General features: G+C 37.8%; 1 protein-coding gene across 1 annotated transcript; it reads left to right on the plus strand.

Annotated features, from left to right (window-relative positions):
• Positions 1-1,259: 1,259 nt before the first annotated feature.
• On the plus strand, positions 1,260-20,010 carry TGDS (TDP-glucose 4,6-dehydratase). The gene is made up of 12 exons (XM_080661083.1): positions 1,260-1,396; positions 3,694-3,760; positions 5,022-5,090; positions 7,076-7,166; positions 8,854-8,996; positions 10,104-10,202; positions 11,188-11,247; positions 13,558-13,601; positions 14,287-14,452; positions 16,205-16,263; positions 17,107-17,204; positions 18,552-20,010. The coding sequence occupies exons 1-12, from the start codon at positions 1,311-1,313 to the stop codon at positions 18,635-18,637; spliced, it is 1,068 nt and encodes a 355-aa protein (XP_080517209.1). The 5' UTR covers positions 1,260-1,310; the 3' UTR covers positions 18,638-20,010.
• The last annotated feature ends 474 nt before the right edge of the window (positions 20,011-20,484 follow it).

The following is a 20,484-nucleotide window of genomic DNA, read 5'->3' on the forward strand; positions in this document are numbered from 1 at the left end:
GCAGTTGGGAGGGACCAGGCCTGCAAGGGAGGGCATTGGGGGTGACCAGGCCTGCAGAGGAGGGCAGTTGGGGGCAACCGGGCCTGCAGGGAAGGGCAGTTAGGGGTGAACCAGGCCTGTAGGGGAGAGCAGTTGGGGGGGACCAGGCCTGCAGGGGAGGGCAGTTAGGGGTGACCAGGCCTGCAGGGGAGGGCAGTTAGGGGCAAACAGGCTGGCAGGGGAGTGGTTAGGGGGTGATCAGGCTGGCAGGCAGAAGTGGTTAGGGGCAGGCAGGTGAGCAGTTGGGAGCCAGCAGTCCTGGATTGTGAGAGAGATGTTCAACTGCCTGTTTAGGCCCTACCTGGATCGGGCCTTAAATGGGCAGTCGGACATTCCTCGAGGGGTCCCAGATTGGAGAGGGTGCAGGCTGGGCTGAGAGACATACCACCCCCCCCCCCTGCACAAATTTCATGCACCGGGCCTCTAGTTTAACAATATTTACTGAGTTTGTTCTGTGCCAGGCTTGGTCCCAGGGCTTTGGGATTGTATCAGGAAGCAAAGCCCCGCCCTCATGGAGCAGGGACAATGACCAATTCAATGTAAATATTAACTGCTATGCAGAAAAATAAAGAGTAAAGTGGTTCATCTGGGCTGGTCAATACTAGGCAGACATCTGGGGAAACGGCACCCAGGCCTAAGGGAAGTAGCATGCCAGGCGAATTCAAGGAAAAGCAAGGATAGAGGCTAGGGCAGAGTAGAAAAAGATCTTAGGGTAGGATCTAGGGAACATCTTCACCCTGATTGAAAGCAGTTTGCGCTGTCTGTAATAATAATATTAACAACAATAACAAAAGGTCATTTTGCTATTCCAACCTCTCATCTCTATACTTTGTAAGATAACTGCCCGGGAGTTCACAACTCAACTGCTGCGTCATCTGTGGAGATCGCTGTTGCACAAGAATGAAAAGAAGGTAATCATTCATAACTCCGACCACCTGTGTATCTAAGTAAAGCCTAATTCATGCTGGTGACACTCGCCCGGAAACCTTCAAGACCCCACTTTTCCAGACACCCCGCCTTAGATGCTAGCAAGCCAGGCGGCGGCATAGAATAGCTGCGCCCCTGCGCAGTGGAGCTGCGAAGCTTGCGCACCCGAGGGTTCCGCCCAGCTCTCCAATGGGCGGGGAATCAGCTATGTGCCGGAAGCCGCCCCTGTAACGTTTGGGGTGGTGGGGGGCGGGAACGAGGCGCGTCGTAAAAGGTCGCGGTGGAACTTCCCTACGGTATAGAGACCTGGCACTTTACGGTGCCAGGCACTGCTGACCCTGGAGATGTCGGCTGCGGGTTGGGTGGATCCCTTGGGTCCTCCCAGCAGCTTTGCGAAACGGGTGCTGGTGACCGGGGGTGCTGGTTTCATGTAGGTAACGGCGTCGCTGGCCGAGTAGTGGCTTCCCGGAAATCCCAACCTTTTCCTGCGCCTCTGCTTGCTCTTGGCAGCTTGGGACCAGCTTTGGGTGTCTGATACGGGGAGAGTCTTAATGCATGACCGGTATCTTCCTACCTTCTTCCCTCTCCTGGCCTGAGAGGACCTGGTTCCTTTGTAACTGCGACTTCTTTAAAACGCCTTCCTTCCAAAGCAGAGGTGCTGGGTGCTACCCGCCCTCCTACCTGGCCTGAGATGCACCTGTCGCTCTTCTGTGTGCGCCCGTAATTGCAATAAGCTTCTCACCAGTTGCTTCAACGCTCCTTGACCCCCCCCCTCCCCTCCAATATACAGGTCTTGTACGTATAGTCGCCAAAAAATAAATTTTGGTAATGTGATAGGACATTTATTTATGCAACTGACTTAAAAATTCTCTGTTGGTACTAAACGTTTGCTGCCTCTTTCCCGCACACCCACAATCAACAAGTCCTCTCTCCCGACTTCCAAATATAACCCTAACCCTAACCCTTCCCCTTCCACCCTAGCCCATGTTACTTTCTTCTTTCCTAGACGACTGCTGTAGCCTCCTGATTGGTCATAATGCTTCCAAATCTGATTCTCACAAGTCAGTGTTTATTAAGTAAGCGTGCATAACTATTACCCCAATGATTCCTATCAGATTTAGAATAAAAGCCAGGCTCTCTACCATATCTAGAAGACTCTCACATGCCCAAGCACTACTTTTCCAATCTGATCTCCTGCTAGTCTACCCCTAGCTTTTCTGTGCCTGCCACACTTACCTCTTTCGTTCCCTGGAACACAGAAGGCTCCTTCCTCCTTTCTTGAGGCCTCTGCCCTTGCTTCCCCTTTGCTTAGGCTGTTTGCATCACTCAGTTCAGGTGTTTACTCAGACACCACCTCCTCAGGCCTTACCTGACCACCCCATCTAAAATACCCACTCCCTACTAACACACTTACCACTACCGGAAATGGTATTCTGTATTGTGTTTATTGTTATGTATTGTTTATTGCTTGTATCCCCACTTTAGAATGTAAACGGAATGAGGGCAGAAACTGCTGCTCTCTTAGCACCCCGAAGAATGCTCCTTTTATAAAGGTCTTCAGTAATTGTTGAATGGATGAGTGCATAAGTACAACAAGAAACACTCCCAATGCCTAGTGGAAGAAGAGGAACATGGGACTCTTTCTCCCAAGCCCAGTGGTCGGCAAACTGCGGCTCGCGATCCACATGCGGCCCTTTGGCCCCTTGAGTGTGGCTCTTCCACAAAATACCACGGCCTGGGCAAATCTATTTTGAAGAAGTGGCGTTAGAAGAAGTTTAAGTTTAAAAAATTTGGCTCTCAAAAGAAATTTCAATCATTGTACTGTTGATATTTGGCTCTGTTGACTAATGAGTTTGCCGACCACTGCCCAAGCCCATTAGCACATTAAATCTTCTCTTCTGATCTGAAAGGGACTTGGAGAAGGGTTCCAGCAGGCAGGGTTCACTTAATGATAACAGGAGCGTAGACATTAAAGGATGGTACTGGTATGAGAGTGCTGGTCCAGGAAGGGTATTTCTAGAAAATGCTATGAAAGGGCTGTTAAATACAAACTGAATGCAACATTTGGTCGAGGGCTGCCCTGGTTCCTGCCCTTGTTTGGTGTATATGATAAAATCTGGTGGATCATCTCACTGAGAAATGCCTCTGGTTCCACTTCAGGGTCCTCTGAAACCCAGGAGCCACTGTGGATATCTAATTCAGATGGTTTCAGCTAGCCTTGGAAACCTAGGTTTAGTCTAGGACCCCCTGATGTAGACCATCACATTCTTGTACTAAGAGATAGCAATTGCAGTAGGATTACATTGAGCATAGACAACTCCTATGCTCATACTAACTTAATTTTTACATAATTATACCTACGGTCTCTGAAAAGGCTCATGACAGTCCATTTGCATTGGCCACCAACCATTGTATTTATCATCCTGCTTTACTCCCATACTCAAAGCATGCATGGACAGATCATTTGTTTAAACTAATTTTTTCTTACACCCAGGACCAGTAAATTGTCTTCTCCATAGCATAAAGGGAACGTAAGGCTTTATATGTTGATACTATTGACAAAGTTAGTGAAAAGAGTGGGTGTGTATATATTCAGTGTAGTTATATTTCTTGTAAAAATTTAAGGATATCTTTCATTCGTTGCCTAATACTTGATAGCTTACAGTAACGTTAAAGAATTTATGGAAAAGATGAAATTTTCTACTAACATATACTTTTTTCTTATAGTGCATCACATGTGATTGTGTCTTTAGTGGAAGATTATCCAAACTATATGATCGTAAATCTAGACAAGGTGAGTTTTATAAAAATGAGTTCATGCACTGAAATGTATTTATATTTTTTAAAGTATTAGAATTTTGTCATGCTAATAATTTCATTTTTTTTAATCATTTTAGTAACTTAGGGGCCTGTAGTTATGTGTTCATGCTATATTTAATCTTAGTAATAAAGTCCTTTGAAACTTTTTCATTTATTATGATAGCCTATAAAGTAAAGGTTTTAAGAACAGTATTTTTACCCCCAAAAATATCTTCACCCTAAACTCAATATTTAGTATAATCTTGTGATTATTAATCTTTTTCTGAATTGGAATATTATGATTATTTGATTTTATAATTTGATTTTATAACTGTCATCTCATGGAAAACTATATATTTACTTTTTAAATTAAAATGTTATTAATTTAATTTTGAGAATTTTTATATAATAGTCAGACTCTCCCTAGATAATCTGAAAACCATGATTGGTAATCACTAATTTTTAAAAAATTGATTTCAGAGAGGAAGGGAGCGGGAGAGAGAGAGAGATAGAAACGTCAATGATGAAAGAGAATCACTGATTGGCAGCATCCTGCCTGCCCCACACTGGGGATTAAGCCCGAAGCCCGGGCATGGACCCACCTGGGAACCGAGCCCTGATCACCCGTTTCATAGGTAGACACTCAACCACTGAGCCACACCAGCTGGGCAGAGGAGATACCATGATTACTGAATTTTTTACTTTAAACACAAGTTAAAAAAAAGGTTAGTTACCTTTATTTCACAAATGTAATGGGAAAAATACGTAGTCAAAGAACAATCCATAAGTCCTAGAAATTTTTACCTGCCTTACTTTCATAGTAATTTTTTTCCCATCTCTATACCAATTTACCAGCAGTTAACTCAGAAAAAGTGTAATGAGCTATAATATCTGTAACACAGGTGTAATTGTTCTCAATCACTAATTCCTTTTCAGTAAAGAATAGTAAACTTTTCTAGCCACCAAGGGCTGGAGGCAAATCTGGGCAGGAAAATTTTTAAAAGGAGAGGTTTATAACAAGTGATTTTTTTTGTGTGTATGTGTGTTTTGAAACGATAACAAAATTACGTTTTTGTTTTTTACTTTTAAGATATCCGAAACTTTAAAAAATACAAAAAGCAAACACTTTAAGTAAAGATATGTTCTTGTATTACAATCAGAACATCTATAGTCTTTAAAATAAATTGATATTTTATAGGAAAAGCTATTATCACTTTTTGTATTGTTTCTCTACCCTTCTTTCCTCTTATTATAAGCTGGATTACTGTGCAAGTTTGAAGAATCTTGAAACCATTTCTAACAAACAAAACTACAAATTTATACAGGTATGAAAGTTTCTTATAATTATATAATTATTATACATTGCCTATTATTATACATTTACCTATTCAGACATTATATCTTTCTTCTTCACAAACTTGTGTAATATGGGCTTAGAAAGCATGCTAATTAAAGACCTTTTAGTTTCCAGAAGTACCACATGCTATAGAGAATACTACTTTTAGATTGATACCATATATAAAGTTGCATGTGATTTTTGGTACTTTGGCACATCTATGAGTAGCTGATTTAACTTACATGGTTTGTGACTTTTAGGTCCGCACTATCTTTCTTAACAAGGCTTTGCTGGGATTTAAGAAGATTGGTATAAAGTGGGATGTTACACAGGCCAGTCAATGGCCATACAGCCCGTTGGATAGTCTTCTCCCATGAAAGTTGATTGATTGGCTCTGGAAGGCTGATTCTTACTAGCCACTCTTTTTTTTTTTTTTTTTTTAATATATTTTTATTGATTTTTTACAGAGAGGAAGGGAGAGGGATATATAGTCAGAAACATCGATGAGAGAGAAGAACCGATCAGCTGCCTCCTGCACACCTCCTACAGGGGATGTGCCCGCAACCAAGGTACATGCCCTTGACCGGAATCGAACCTGGGACCTTTCAGTCCACAGGCTGACGCTCTTCCACTGAGCCAAACCGGTTTTGGCCTTACTAGCCACTCTTAAAGGAGTCCAAAGTATAAACCACAGAGCCAGGTCATTAATTTGCAAAGGCAGATTTTAATGTCAAATGCAACTCTTTATCCTATGGTTTATGTGGGTTTTTTTTTTAGTGATTCTATTTTAAAAAACTCTATTTTTAACCACATTTCATTATTCTGTTCTTCTGTATGAAAGTGTTTTCTTCAGTCACCAAAGAATTATTGAGAATACATATTTTTATTTTATTTTATTATTTTAAAAAATCTTTTTACCAGAGGCCCGGAGCACGAAATTTGTGCACTCTTGGGGGGAGGGGTCCCTCAGCCCGGCCTGCACCCTCTTGCAGTCCGGAAGCCCTCGGAGGATGTCCAACTGGGCCTAAGCTGTCAGTTGGACATCCTTAGTGCTACCGCAGAGGTGGGAGAGGCTCCTGCCACCACCACTGCGCTCCCCAGCCATGAGCCCGGCCTCTGGCTGAGCTGCGCTGCCTCTATGGGAGCTCATTGACCACCAGGGGGGCAACTCCTGCATTGAGCATCTGCCCCCTGGTGGTCAGTGCATGTCATAGTGACCAGTTGTTCTGCTGTTCCGTTGATTTGCATATTAGCCCTTCACTATATAAGATTGATTTCAGAGAGGAAGGGAGTGTGAGAGAGAGATAGAAACATCAATGATGAGAGAGAATCATTGATCGGCTGCCTGCTGCATGTCCCCTACTGGGGATCGAGCCTGCAACCTGGACATGTGCCCTTGACCGGAATCGAACTCGGGACCCTTCAGTCCACAGGCCCAAGCTCTATCTACTGAGCCAAACCAGCTAGGGCAAGAATACATATTTTTAGAACTAACTACACATCAGAAGTACTCTTACATTTACTTAGTTGTAATAAAATACATTTTTCAAAATGTCATTCCAATTATAATAATTACTTTAAATATATTACAATAATGGTTATCTTGAACTTTTGAAAATATGTTTAAAATTTGTCCTGTTAACATAGTGATCTTAGGTTGGCAAGAATGTTATGGAAAAAACCTAGTACAGTCCTCAGTAGTAGTTGGTACTCAATAAAATATTATTTTAGACATTTATTTGCAAAAATATTTTTGAATTGAATATTTTATGTCCTAGGATGTTGGAAAAAAAATACATCATTCATTACTGTACTTACTTGACCCCTCAGTTTAATTTTAAGCTGTTCTCTATTAAATTGGGGAGGGGAGAATGAATTCTTATCATTTTGTTGTTGTTGTTCATATAGTAAAATGGTTTTTACAAATGAGAAAGCTAAATGAAACTTAGTTTTTTCATGTTTGCTTTTATATAGGGTGACATATGTGATTCTCACTTCGTGAAACTGCTTTTTGAAACAGAGAAAATAGATATAGTACTACATTTTGCTGCACAAACACATGTAGGTAAGCATTATTTTATATTACAGTTATGAGGGGCAAATTATCTTTTCCAGTGGCTGTTTAGCCTAAATCAAAGTCCACTAATGGGGTTGAGCGAGTAGCTACTTAGTATGTGTCTTTGAGCAAGCATATACCATTCTCTACTAGAAAAACAAGCCAGGGGTCACTCTGTCATCAAGGTAATTGGTGCTTTTCAGGTCACTTTTTTTAGTGTAGATTGAAATGTAACCTTGAATGTTATCTTAAAAATACGAGTTTAACGAAAGTCAGCATAGGGATTACTTCTGGGGAGATGGACATTTAAACTGTATTTAAAAAAAATATATATTTGCATTGATTTTTTTTTTTTTTTTAGAGAGAGAGAAAGAAACATTGATATGAGATAGAAACATCAATCAGCTGCCTCTAGCACACACCCCGACTGGGGATTGAACCCAAAACCTGGGTCTGTGCCCTGACCAGGAATTGAACTGGCGACCTTTCGGTGCACAGGACGGTGCTCAACCAACTGAGCCACACTGACCAGGGCTCTATGAGTTTTTAATTGGATTTTTCTTGTAATCAGGTTGAGCATCTTAAGCTTCAGGACCTTTGTATTTATTGTCCAATCTATGTCTCTTCCCCATTTTACCATAGGGTTGTTATTTTTTATAACTTCTTTATAGATTGAATATAGTAACCCTTTATTTCTGATAAGTTTAAATATTTTCCCAGTTTGTCATTTGTCTTTTTAATTAGTAGATTTTTCTGTTGTTGTTTTTTTTAACAATGCAAGAATTTTTATGTAGTCAAATTTATCAGTTTCTTTTCTTTTGCTTCTGTATTGTGAGCCATAGTTAGGAAAGCTCCCCTCATTCCAAGATTATAGAGAATTGATTCTTTAGAAGTGAATCCTATATAATAAAAGCCTAATATGCTAAATGTCGCTCGTCAGGTCGTCCATTCAACCAATCAAATTGTAATATGCTAATGATAGGCTAAGGCCGCTCAACCGCTTGCTATGATGTGCACTGACCACCAGGGATCAGATGCTCCGACTGGTAGGTTAGCTTTCTGCTGGGGTCCAGCTGATTGGGACTGAGCGAGATGGGCCAGACACACCCTGGAGCCTTCCTGTGGTCCCTCCCCTGCTGACCACATCCCTCCCTGGCCCCAATCATGCACTATTTAGGGTCCCTTGGCCTAGCCTGTGCCCTCTCGCAATCCGCCCTCTCGCATTCCGGACTGAGGGCCCCCTTGCCCCCAAGTGCACAAATTTCATGCACCAGGCCTCTAGTTTACGTATTATAAAATAATTTGTCCAATAGTTGTTGTTTTCAGCAATAACATGTTGAGCTGAAAAGCCCAGCCCTCTAGCTTCAACATGAAATTTCAAAAAAATTTTAAATTTAAAAATATTTTAAATTTAAATGTATCATTTTTTTAAAATTTAAATGTATATATTTTTTTTCTTATGGAATTAAAAGTGTTTCCTGCAAATTTAGCACTGATGGTTTTCTAGGCTCTAAGAATGTACAGATATGATGTAATTTAGGCTTAAAGAAATCATAATAGCCATGTGTTTTATGTTATTTTTAAAACTATTGCATTTATAGTGAATGAAGAGAAGTGAATAGAAACCTGAGTCTACCATTTGGTATTTGTTTTATCCCTTGGATGGAATTGTTCTAGCTTTCTCTCTTTTCTTTAGATCTTTCATTTGTACGTGCCTTTGAGTTTACATATGTTAATGTTTATGGCACTCACGTCTTGGTAAGTGCCGCTCATGAAGCCAGAGTGGAGAAATTTATTTACGTCAGCACAGATGAAGTATATGGAGGGAGTCTTGATAAGGTAAGCTTAGAAAATATATATTTCATCTACTTACCATGGACCTTGCAACAAACCTTAAATATTAAGACCTTCTCTGGGCTTTTTTTATCCTCTGATTATACATTACTTGTGGGACTCTCCAGTTCTCATTCCATTGTGCCTCTGTTCATATCACATAATGCCACTCCAATGGCAACAACAATACTCGCGGAAGAGATTTAAATGTAATATGACTGACAATATTTTACAAGAGAACAGCAGATTTCATCTTTTTGTCCAGTCTTATATGCATGATGAATGTTATTTGCATCAGCCAGGGCATGTGTAAATTAGGCTGCAGCATGCTGTCTGTTCACTCAGGAAAGCACCCTGGGATGTCAAGGAGTAAGTGTGAAATTATTGTAGAAACTGCAATTTGCTCTCCTTTTTTAATCATTTGTAAATGTCATAATTTTAATGCAAAAAATGGCTCCATTTTCCAGTCTATATTTCTCATAGTCATTAATGACCTCATTCTGTTTTGTTTTGTTTTGTTTTTACCAAAACACATGTGTAGTGAAAAAAATCATGTCATTTGGAAAAACTTAAAATGAGAAAAAGCAGACCCTGACCGCTTTTCAATCCACAATCCTACCTCTGTGAAGCAACCATTTTCATTTCTCCTGGCATTTTTTATAAGCTGAACTTCTTCCTTGTTGTACCTTGTCACCCTACATCTGATGTGACACAGTAGCCAGAATAATTTTTTAAATGTAAGATCATAACATTACTCTGCTCAAGGTCAGTTAATGTTGGCCTTCAAGGTTCCACATATTCTGGCCTCCCTCTCCAACCTCATTTCCCATTTCTCTCCCCTCTCATGAAGCTCCTTGTAGTTCCCTTGAACACGCTTCTGTCTCAGGGCCTTTGTACTTGCTGTTCTGCCTCTTGCCTCATTGGGTTGTTGTGAACTTTAAATAGGTTACTGCATTAAAGTGTGCAGAGAAATGCTTGGCACGTAGTTGGGGTTCATTAATGTCTTTTTTAATGTAGTGATTAACATTTCAAGTTTGTAATATATTTTCTGATTCCTCTACTTAGAAAGTATACATAGTACTTTTTAAAAGAAATTTATCTTTTTAAAATTAGGAATTTGACGAATCTTCACCCAAACAACCAACAAATCCATATGCATCATCTAAGGCAGAGGCTGAGTGTTTTGTACAGTCTTACTGGGAACAATATAAAGTAAGAACTTATTTTAATTTAAAACTCTTGAATCATTTTTCTTTGGACTTAGGTTAAAATGTCAAGTTAGCATTAGCAATATTTCATTTCTAGAGTAGAAGATACGTATTGAGAAAGGTTACATATTAAGGAATTTAAAAAAACTGATTTTCTATAGCGCATGGACAAAGTAGGACCTACTTCTTTCTTCTTGTTTAGTTCATCTTTTAAAGGAATGATTTGTATGTGTTTTTTTCTTACTTCAATAATAGGTAGAGTATTACAGCTAAAGTGAAAAGCCCTGTTCCCAGGAATCCTGGGAGTGAAGGAAGACAGAGGGAGGGCAGATTCCATTACCGCCTCTGTGCTCCTCTCTGCACAATTCACCTCTCGTGGCTCCTCAAGAATAGGAGGCAGAGTTCCCCGGGTGGCTCTGACAGTGTCAGTGGGGAGCCTTACCCAGTGTGAATTATCAGCTCTAATCCCCTACGTTTGGCTTCCCACTGATCTTTGGGAGTAATTAGGGCCTGGGTCAGAAAGGCAAGCCAAGGAATGCCTTAAGGTCCTCTTGCCTTTTGTGTTCCAGTAGCATTGGTCCTTTTCTCTTTCTTGGTAGGTTTTTTTTATTTGTAAGGGTTGGTACAACAGAAAGCCAATTTGAAGTGTAACATCTAATCAAACCTAGAGTCCTAGAGGTGGTCTCTGAAATAATCAGGTGGAAATTTCCTTAGTTTTCTTCTGTTGAACTTACAAATCTGCCTTCATCTATACTTGTCCTCCCCTTGTCCCAATAAAGAAAAAATTCCTCTTGAAACCTCTGTCTTTATCTGAATCCCATCCTCTCCTGTCTTTTCAGAAGTCTTACATTAGAAAAAAAAAAACCCCTTCACTCTGTCCTTAAGGTGTGTGGAATTATTTAGCCAAAAGTACCATATATTAAAACTGCTTAACTAGATAATTATTATTTTGGACCTTTCCATTATCTTACTGTCGAATACTCTTTAAGTTTCCAGTTGTCATCACAAGAAGCAGTAATGTTTATGGACCACATCAATATCCAGAAAAGGTACATTTTATTTCTAAATTCAGAGTGTTTTAGTGATTGTAACTTATAATAATCTCTCTTCAGTTATTTGTTCAACATTTATGTTGTAATTATATGTAATTTATAGATGCTATATAGGCCACATGCAGATTTCTGGTTTACTTGATCTCTGGAAGACTTGAGCTTAAGTCTTTTTTTTTTTTTTTTTTTTTTAATATATTTTATTGATATTTCACAGAGAGGAAGGGAGAGGGATAGAGAGCCAGAAACATCGATGAGAGAGAAACATCGATCAGCTGCCTCCTGCACACCTCCCATTGGGGACGTGCCCACAACCAAGGCACATGCCCCTGACCAGAATCGAACCCGGGACCCTTCAGTCCGCAGGCCGACGCTCTATCCACTGAGCCAAACCGGTTTTGGCTTGAGCTTAAGTCTTGACCTTACATTCATCAGCTGGGATGACCTTGGGCCCTTTGAGCATCATCCTTAGAATGAGGAGTAAGGATAATATTAGAAAGGATTTTGAGGAATCCAGTGAGATGATACACATGAAAATGCCTTGCACTTTTCAGGATTCCCAAGCACTGCTATCACGCTGCAGTTTAGACTCCTGGTTTGCAGTAAGACCAGTATGTCAGGCTATACATGAATGTAAAAACTAGTTAGGGAGTGATGTGGGAAGCTTAAACAGAAATTTATCTGAGACTCCACAGTGATGGGACTTTAGCATGGAATAAAAGCATTTCCAAGTGGGCAGAGACACCATACGAAATCAGCCATGCTAGTCCCAAGAATCCTGAACTGGAAATACTGACTTCAAAGTGCATTTTGGAAAGCAGGACTCCAAAGTCAGGGAGATTTAAAGAGACAGATGGTGTTGTACATTGATATTTGCTCAGTAAAGGCAAGAGGGAGTACTTTGCGTGTGGTAGAGCTTTGGCAAATCTGTTTTATCCTAAAATGTTTTATTCAAGTTTTAGGTAACTTGTCTGCGCTTAAAGTGTGCCCCAGAGAGACTGTGTACTTGAGGCCTTTGGAGAACATTGTTTTTTTCCTGCTACTATATGAAATCCCCAAATAGGTCACATTAGTGTCCTTGTCCTTTGATTCAATTCTCTCTACAGCACTTCTAGAGAGTGCAGTGTGTGGCCCCCGAGGATGGCTGGGGGATAGGACAACTAAGGTGTGGTCCCTGTCCTCACTTAGAGTAATAATTGAAGTGAACTGAGATAAGGGCTGGAGGGAGCGAAGAGACTGGATAAAAAATAAACAAAAGGGGAAAAAAATAAATTTATCTTTTAGTCATCTGGTTAACTGTTCTCCAACTCCTCTTTATTATTGCAGGCCTGAATGTCTTCCAGAAAGTAGTACAAATAGTGAATAAAGAAATGTAGTCTAAAAAAAAAAAAAAAAAAAAAAAAAAAAAAAAAAAAAAAAAAAAAAAAAAGAAATGTAGTCAGACCCTGCTGGTGTGGCTTAGTGGCTGAGCGTTGACCTATGAACCAGGAGATCAAGGTTTAATTCTCAGACAGGGCACATATCCGGTTGTGGGTTTGATCCCCAGTAGGGCACGTGCAGGAGGTAGCCAATTCTCTCTCATCATTGATGTTTCTATCTCTCACTCTTCCTTTCTCTCTGAAATCAGTAAAGAAAAAAATATATAAAAGGAAATGTAGTCGACCCTAGCTGGGTAGCTCTATTGGTTAGAGCATCATCCTGATACATTAGGGGTTGCAGGTTCAATCCCCAGTCAGGGCACATACAAGAGTCAACCAATGAATGCATAAATAAATGGAACAACAAGTTGATGTTTAAAAAAGAAATGTAGTCAAACATAGTTAATGCCTGTGTGATTGGTTCTGTATCATTAAGCCCACTTTTAAGTAACTATGCTCCCTCTCATCCTAAATTTAGAGTGAGTTTTTCACTTCCCAGCTGGTCGCATTAATCCGTTTGTCCAAAGGAAAGGGCCCTTATCATGATCTGCTGGTATTAATATCTACTTTGCTTAAGTTTTAGAGTATTTTATACAGTCAACAGAGTAGTGAGTTTTGTGATAAAAAAGCAAATTGTTCATGAAGACTTTCTGAAATTCTCCACTTTATAATATTATCTTATTTTCATATTTTTCTAAGAGATAACTTGTTTTTGTGAAATAGGAAGCTGTCTTAGAGTTCTTTTACTTATCGAAATTGTAATAGGTTTTTCTTGAACTCTGATGTATGTATATTTCTTAACAATAATAATGTTTTAATCTTATAATGAGCTTAGATTCATATTAATGAGTAAATTTCCAAAGTCTAAAGTAATATTTAAATATTCTTTTAGGTTATTCCAAAATTTATTTCTTTACTGCAGCACAACAGGAAATGGTATGTTATTATTTACCTTTGTACCCATATGTTTTTCTGAAATGTTGTGGAATTTCTTCTACATTTAGTCAATAGTTTTTTAAAAAATAACTATAATTTGTAATTCATCTTTATAATTTATTTACTAAGATAATTTCAGTTCTTAAGTGAAGGGACTAAGCAAAATACAAAAACAAAAAAACAACTCATAGACACACAACAGTATGGTTATTACTAGAGGGAAAGAGGGTTGTGGGGAGGTAGAAAGGGGGGAAAGGGGATAAATGTTGACAGAGGGAAAAAAATTTAGTTCTTAAATGATTTATCCTGGAACTTTCAGTTATTGCATCAAATTTGACATCTATCTTTATATAATTTTACTTTTTGAAAGGATTTATTTAATTCATTAAACTGTAGATAGTTCTTCAAAATAAATTTATGGTATACAATTGATGAATAAATATTTCTCAGAGGGTCACATATATTTGCCACTTTCCTACTGAGTACCCTCAGGAGGTTTGAAGATCATTTAAGAACTATGGATAAAATTTAGAAAAGTTGTGAAATTTTGTGTTTTCAGTAAAAGATTTCTAGGATCGCTTTGGGAATTGGCTTTTCTGGAGTTGTGCCCAATTGTTGCCTTACTCTGGCTTGGGAGAGCTTACTTTTTAAAATTTTATGATTTCCTTTTATTTAATCTTTTTAGCTGCATTCATGGATCAGGGCTCCAAACAAGAAATTTTCTTTATGCTGCTGATGTAGTAGAAGCATTTCTCACTGTCCTCAAAAAGGGGAAACCAGGTGAAATTTATAACATTGGAACCAATTTTGAAATGTCAGTTCTCCAGCTTGCCAAAGAACTAATACAACTGGTACGTATATGTTGTGAAAGAGTAGTGTTTTCAAAATTTAGTGATAGCAATGACTAATTTAGTCAAAATCAACAATTTATAGTTTATTCAATTGAAAGGTTAATAAATTATAAATAAAATTTATTATTATATATACCAGCAATTTTTGACCAGTGTGCTGCAAGAATTTTTAAAACATGTAATAATACCTAACTATTTAGTCAGGGGCACTGACCTCTTTTCAGAGCATTAGATTGAAAAAAAACAAACAAAAAAAAACAGACAACACAACAATGGCCATCTGGTGTGAATGGATAAAAATAATATCTATTTTTTTGTCAGATCAGCAAGAAATATATTTTTTGGTGTGCAACAGATTTTAGTAATTAGTTTATGTGCCATGAGATGTAAAATTACTGATGTATACTATCTATACATTACGATATGTCATTTGAAATTATATCACTCATTTAGTAACAGTTTTTCAGGGGGGAAAATCCTAGTATATTATATGTACCTACCCAATAAAAGATATATCTCAATTTTAGAAATATAAAGCTGTAAGTCTTAGAATAAAGGAACAATGATATGTAAATAATTATGATTATGAGTGTCTGTATATATTTGTGAACATCAATGATAAATCTCAGAATTCAGTAGAAAGGAGGACTGAGTGTATTGAAAAAACTGTTGTTTTCCTCTGCACTATTCTCAGAATTCTCTGTACTCCTAATGTGTGGGTTTCCCACAACAAACAATTGTCATTTACCATCTGGGTGTTCTATAGTTTAACTCAATTCTGATGTTATCTATCTGGAGATAGTATCAGATCCCACAGATTAACAAATCAGTCCCATAAGACTGTCCTCAGTTCAGATGCCATTTGTAAGACTTGGCTGTCACCTGTGCTTCTGACCAACCAGCTATAAGTTGGAGGTAATTTACTAGAGTGGCTCACAGAACTCAGGAAGCAGTTTACTGTCTAGATCACTGGTCTTTTACACAGGCTGTAACTCAGGAACAGCCAGTGGAGGAGACACATAGGGCAAGGTGTGAGGGAAGGGGTGTGGAGTATCCATGCTCTCTCTGGGCATGCCCCTCTCCTAGCACCTCCATGTGTTTAGCAGGCTAGAAACTCTCCAAACCTTGTCTTTTTTATTTATTTTTTATGGAGGCTTCATTAACTAGGCATGATTGATTAACATGTTGGCCATTGGTGATTAATTCAACCTCAAGCACTTCTTCCTCTCCCAGGTGTGTGGGGGGTGGGGGGGGGAGGGGGGGCCTGAGTTCTATCCCTCTAATCACCTGGTTGGTTCCCCTGGCAACCAGCCCCCATTCTTAGGGGCTTTCCCAAGATCAGTTACTAACATGACCTCTGGTGCAATTGAAAGGGGTTTATTATAAATAGCAAAAGACACCTTTATCTCTCATCATTTAGGAAATTCCAAGGGTTTCAGGAGCCCCATGACAGGAAAAGGGTCGACTACCAAACATATATTTCTTATTATAAATCACAATATCACAATGAGTAATAACCAAAAGCCAAAAAATTTTATTTTCTGCCATAGTATACAATATGTATTCTTTCGGAGCTTCAGGTAGAGTTTGGGTTATAAAGTACAGAAAGTCACTAAAATGCTGTTCATCTTAGTTGTCTCTCCTGCTTTGAGGAAGTTGTTTTCCTTATCTTTTGAATCCTCTATTGAAAACCATTGTTATTCTCTGGTCTCATTTTATAATTTGACTTAAAAGCCCTTTCCATTTTGACAGATCAAAGAGACCAGTTCAGAGTCTGAAATGGAAAACTGGGTTGATTATGTTAATGATAGGTGAGTAACAAATTAAAACGTTGGGGAAAGATTGGCATCTTAGGTACTCATAAAATTATAAAATATATGGAATTAACCAGAAACTAGTTTGTCCATTTTGAGTTTTCTACCAAAATATTTTTTTCTAATTATAAATGTCATAAGAATAAAGTGTAGCATTATTACTAACTAACTGTGTGATTTAAAAAAAGTTACTGACTTTTTCCAAGACAGGTTTCCTTGAGTGTGAAATAGAGAAAATATTATCTTGCTTTTTTAAAAATTATTTTTATTGATTTCAGAAAGGAAGGGAGAGGGAGATAGAAACATCAATGATGAGAGAGAATCTTTGATTGGCTGCCTCCTGCATGCCCCCTACTGGGGATTGAACCTGCAACCCAGGCATGTGCCCTTGATCAGAATCAAACCCAGGACCCTTCAGTCCACAGACCAATGCTCTATCCACTGAGCCAAACCAGCTAGGGCTTATCTTGCTTTTTAAAAAGTATTTTAAGCTTCAATTATAATATAAAGTACCCAACCCAGGATATGGAACACAAGAGTCCTAATAAGCATTCATTTATTCATCAAACATTTAGGTATGACCCACTGCATGCATACTTAGATTGTGCCGAAATGAGAAGATAAGCCACAGTGAGTGTTAGGTATCTGGGATTATAGATGATTTAAAAAATATATACACTTTATTTTATAAATTTTCTATGGTCATGTCATCAGGGAGAATTTTTTTTTTTTTTAATTTGAATTATGGTGAAGATGCATGGGCACCCATTATTTCTCTTAGTATTTAGATTTGTAAATGTATTTCCACAGTGTCATTTTAAATCTGTTTTGTTTCCCAAGACCGATCAATGACATGAGATATCCAATGAAATCAGAAAAAATACATGGCTTAGGATGGAGACCTAAAGTGCCTTGGAAAGAAGGAATAAAGAAAACAAGTATGTTATGAATTGGTCATTTGAGGGATGAGGGTTGAGAAAAATTTAAAGAAAAAGTGGTTTATTTTTGGAACACTACAAATTCAGTAGAATATTGTGATGAATCATTTTTACTTTTCAAATTGTTACATTTAATGTATTTCTAGCAATAGTACTATATTTCCTAAGCATCTTGAATTTCATAGATTAACTTCTGATCAGTCTTCCTATATCTTTTTAGCATTTATCAGCTACTTATTTCATTGTTTCTCAGGTACACAATTTTTTACTTTTTTTCATATCCTTGAAAGGTATGTGTTTTTACAATCACTAGCATCTTAAAATTATCATTGCAACGTTTTTCTTTCTTAGTGGCATGTAAAATAATGGTCCATCTTAGATTTGATGAAATATAGATACTTACAGTCTTCAAGTGTCTTGAGTCTTTTTATTTTTATAAATATGTTGATTTCAGAGAGGAAGGGAGAGGGAGAGAGAGAGATAGAAACATCAATGATGAGAGAGAATCATTGATTGGCTGCCTCCTGCATGCCCCCTATTGGGGAATGAGCCCACAACCTGGGCATGTGCCCTTGACAGGAATTGAACCTGGGACCCTTAGGTCCTCAGGCTGATGCTGTATCCACTGAGTCAAACCAGCTAGGGCAAATGTCTTGAGTCTTTTTATATTGAAACAAATAAATAGGAAGCAAATTGAATATGTATAGAAATATCTATTAAAATAAGTATATATAAAGTTTGTGTATATATGTTAAAGTTCTACTTAGAAATGTACTAATGAGAAAAAATATGTCCAAACATAAATTCTTGATTCAGAGCTTAAAATACAAAATACTTGTGTTAAATTTTAAAAAGCAAATTCAAAGATAATTTATCTTTTTTTAATTAAAAAGCTTTACTAATAGTATAGCAACATAAAATAATTTCACATAGTAACAGAAGGAAACTCACATCATTTCTCTATGCCTGTAATGTAGTATTCTACATTTACATGAATAAAATACTACACCTATTTTCTGTAACTTTAAAACTAATGCAAATGATTTATCTAATTTCCCGCTGAATTTCTTAAAATCAGAATGTCTTAGACACTTTCACCAGCAAATTAAACATTGAAGCACTTTTGAAGTTAAAAAGAAAAAAAATAGTTGATTTTTAAATCTCAATTTTTGTTGATGAAATATCTTCTGATTAATGTCAGTTCAAAATCAGATTGTCATTAGGCAGTCCTTGCCTGCTCATAAGCTGTTGGGCAAGACTTTTCTTACTTAGCAGAACTCAGTATATTTTGGTTAACTGATGTTTAGTTTTTTAATTTTTATTTTTGTCTTTTTTTCCCCCTATCAGTTGAGTGGTACAAAGAAAATTTTGACAACTGGAAGAATGCGGACAAGGCATTAGAACCCTTCCCAGTACAGCCACCGTTTGTATAGTCAGGACAGTTTTTGGAAAAAGAAGAAAGTTATCCTACCTCGACAAGATGCACAATCAAGCGACCAAATGAAGTTTTTATTTTTTTAAATTTTTTATTTGGAATTAGATTCATGACTTTTTGTATAAAATCCAAATGCAAAATTCCTCAATCTTTAGAAGAGTTTCAGTATTGGCATAGGATTTAAGTATCAAAATTCTTTCAGGAAACTTTTCTGAATTAGGAACCAGTAGGCATAGAAAGACTCCTTCATAGGAATGGGCAGAAGGAGGCATTGCCTGGTTCTGAGAACAAGGACAGTATTAGCTCGGCCGATGACAGCTTTGCTGGCACTGAACTCAGTCAGCCTCCCAGCCTTTTCCTGCCTAGAATGTCTCTGAAGTTCTCATTTTCAGGCAAGTAGGATGAGACGTATGCCCTAACTCATCTTTTTTTTTTTTTTTTTTTTTTTTAAGGTATAATATTGTGCTATAATTGCTTTAAAAATAGAACAAAATAGAAGCACTTTTTAACTTTTGATAATTTTGTAACATGAAGTTAAATCTTTTTTAAAAGGACATAGTTTTTATATTTTCAAAGTCAATCATTGAACTATGTATAAGTAACCTTGTATCAGAAATTTTATCATGTTTAAAATGATTTTATTTATAAAATGATCTATATTTTAATGTATTTAATATAGAACATGTTCGTTTTTTTTTTAGTAATGAATGTTTTTATTTTCCTATAGAAGAGTTTTTAAATACTTAATTATGTATTTTTAATTCCTTTCTCCCCTAAAGACTTTAAGATTATTTGAAAATGTAACTGATTGGACATTGTGTTGAGAAAGGGAAAAGAGTCAGAGAGTGTGCCCAGCTTTCTGGGTTCGGTGCATGATTGATGGTTGTTTTCTCTGTGAAGTAGAAAGCAAGGTCATTAACCCAGAGGTGGTGAGGGAGAGGGAGAGAAATGGAGTGAGGACCTTGAGAGTGTGGAGATTGGGCAAAGAGTAAGCATATCCAAGATTAGAGGATTTGCCAAACAGAAATCAAACGCAAACTGAAGTTGAATACTTGTAACTTCAAAATTCTGAGATAGGTAAAAATAGTTAGATTGAGCCAGAATTGGGAATAGTATGAATCAGGTCGGGCAGAAGGACTAGGGAGTGAGATTAACTGAAATGATGCTCCACAGGTCTTAGTTGTGTAGGGAAGAAATGCCTCTTGGAGGTAGCCTGTAGAAAATGGAGGTCAGGAGCCAGGTGTAAGGGAGGTTGAGGTGAAAGTTCAGGGAGGCTAGGAAGTTACAGGCACAAATGGGACCACCTGAGCAATTGTCTGTGGTGGAGTTGGTCATTGAGGGCAGATGACAAAATAAAACACTTGCTGTATCATTTGTTCTGTCATTTGTTCTTACATACATTTTTGTGTATACTTTTGTTTTCAGTTTTAATAGACTCACTTTATTGTTTGTCTAATCTCAGAAGATGACCTTGACAGACATTAGGAACATAGCATAAAAAACCAGTTTGTTTTTAATGTAACAAAGTGTTAAAAAATTAATGCTCCATGTCATATGTCACAAGGGAAATGCAAATTAACATAACAATGAGATACCACTGCACACCTATTAACCCAAAATCTGGAACACTGACACCAGCAGATGCTGACAAATGATTCCACTTATATGAGGTATATAGAGTAGGCAAATTCAGGGACATAGAAGGTAGAGTAGAGGTTAACCAGGGGGTGGGGGCTAGGTGGAGAGGGGAAGAGGGAGTTAGTGTTTAATGGGTGCAGAGTTTATTTGGGAAGATGAAAAAGTTCTAAAAGTGATAATGGTGATAATTGCACAACATTGTAAATT

This window comes from Plecotus auritus (genome assembly GCF_963455305.1).
Source record: "Plecotus auritus genome assembly, chromosome: 3".
NCBI lineage: Eukaryota > Metazoa > Chordata > Mammalia > Chiroptera > Vespertilionidae > Plecotus > Plecotus auritus.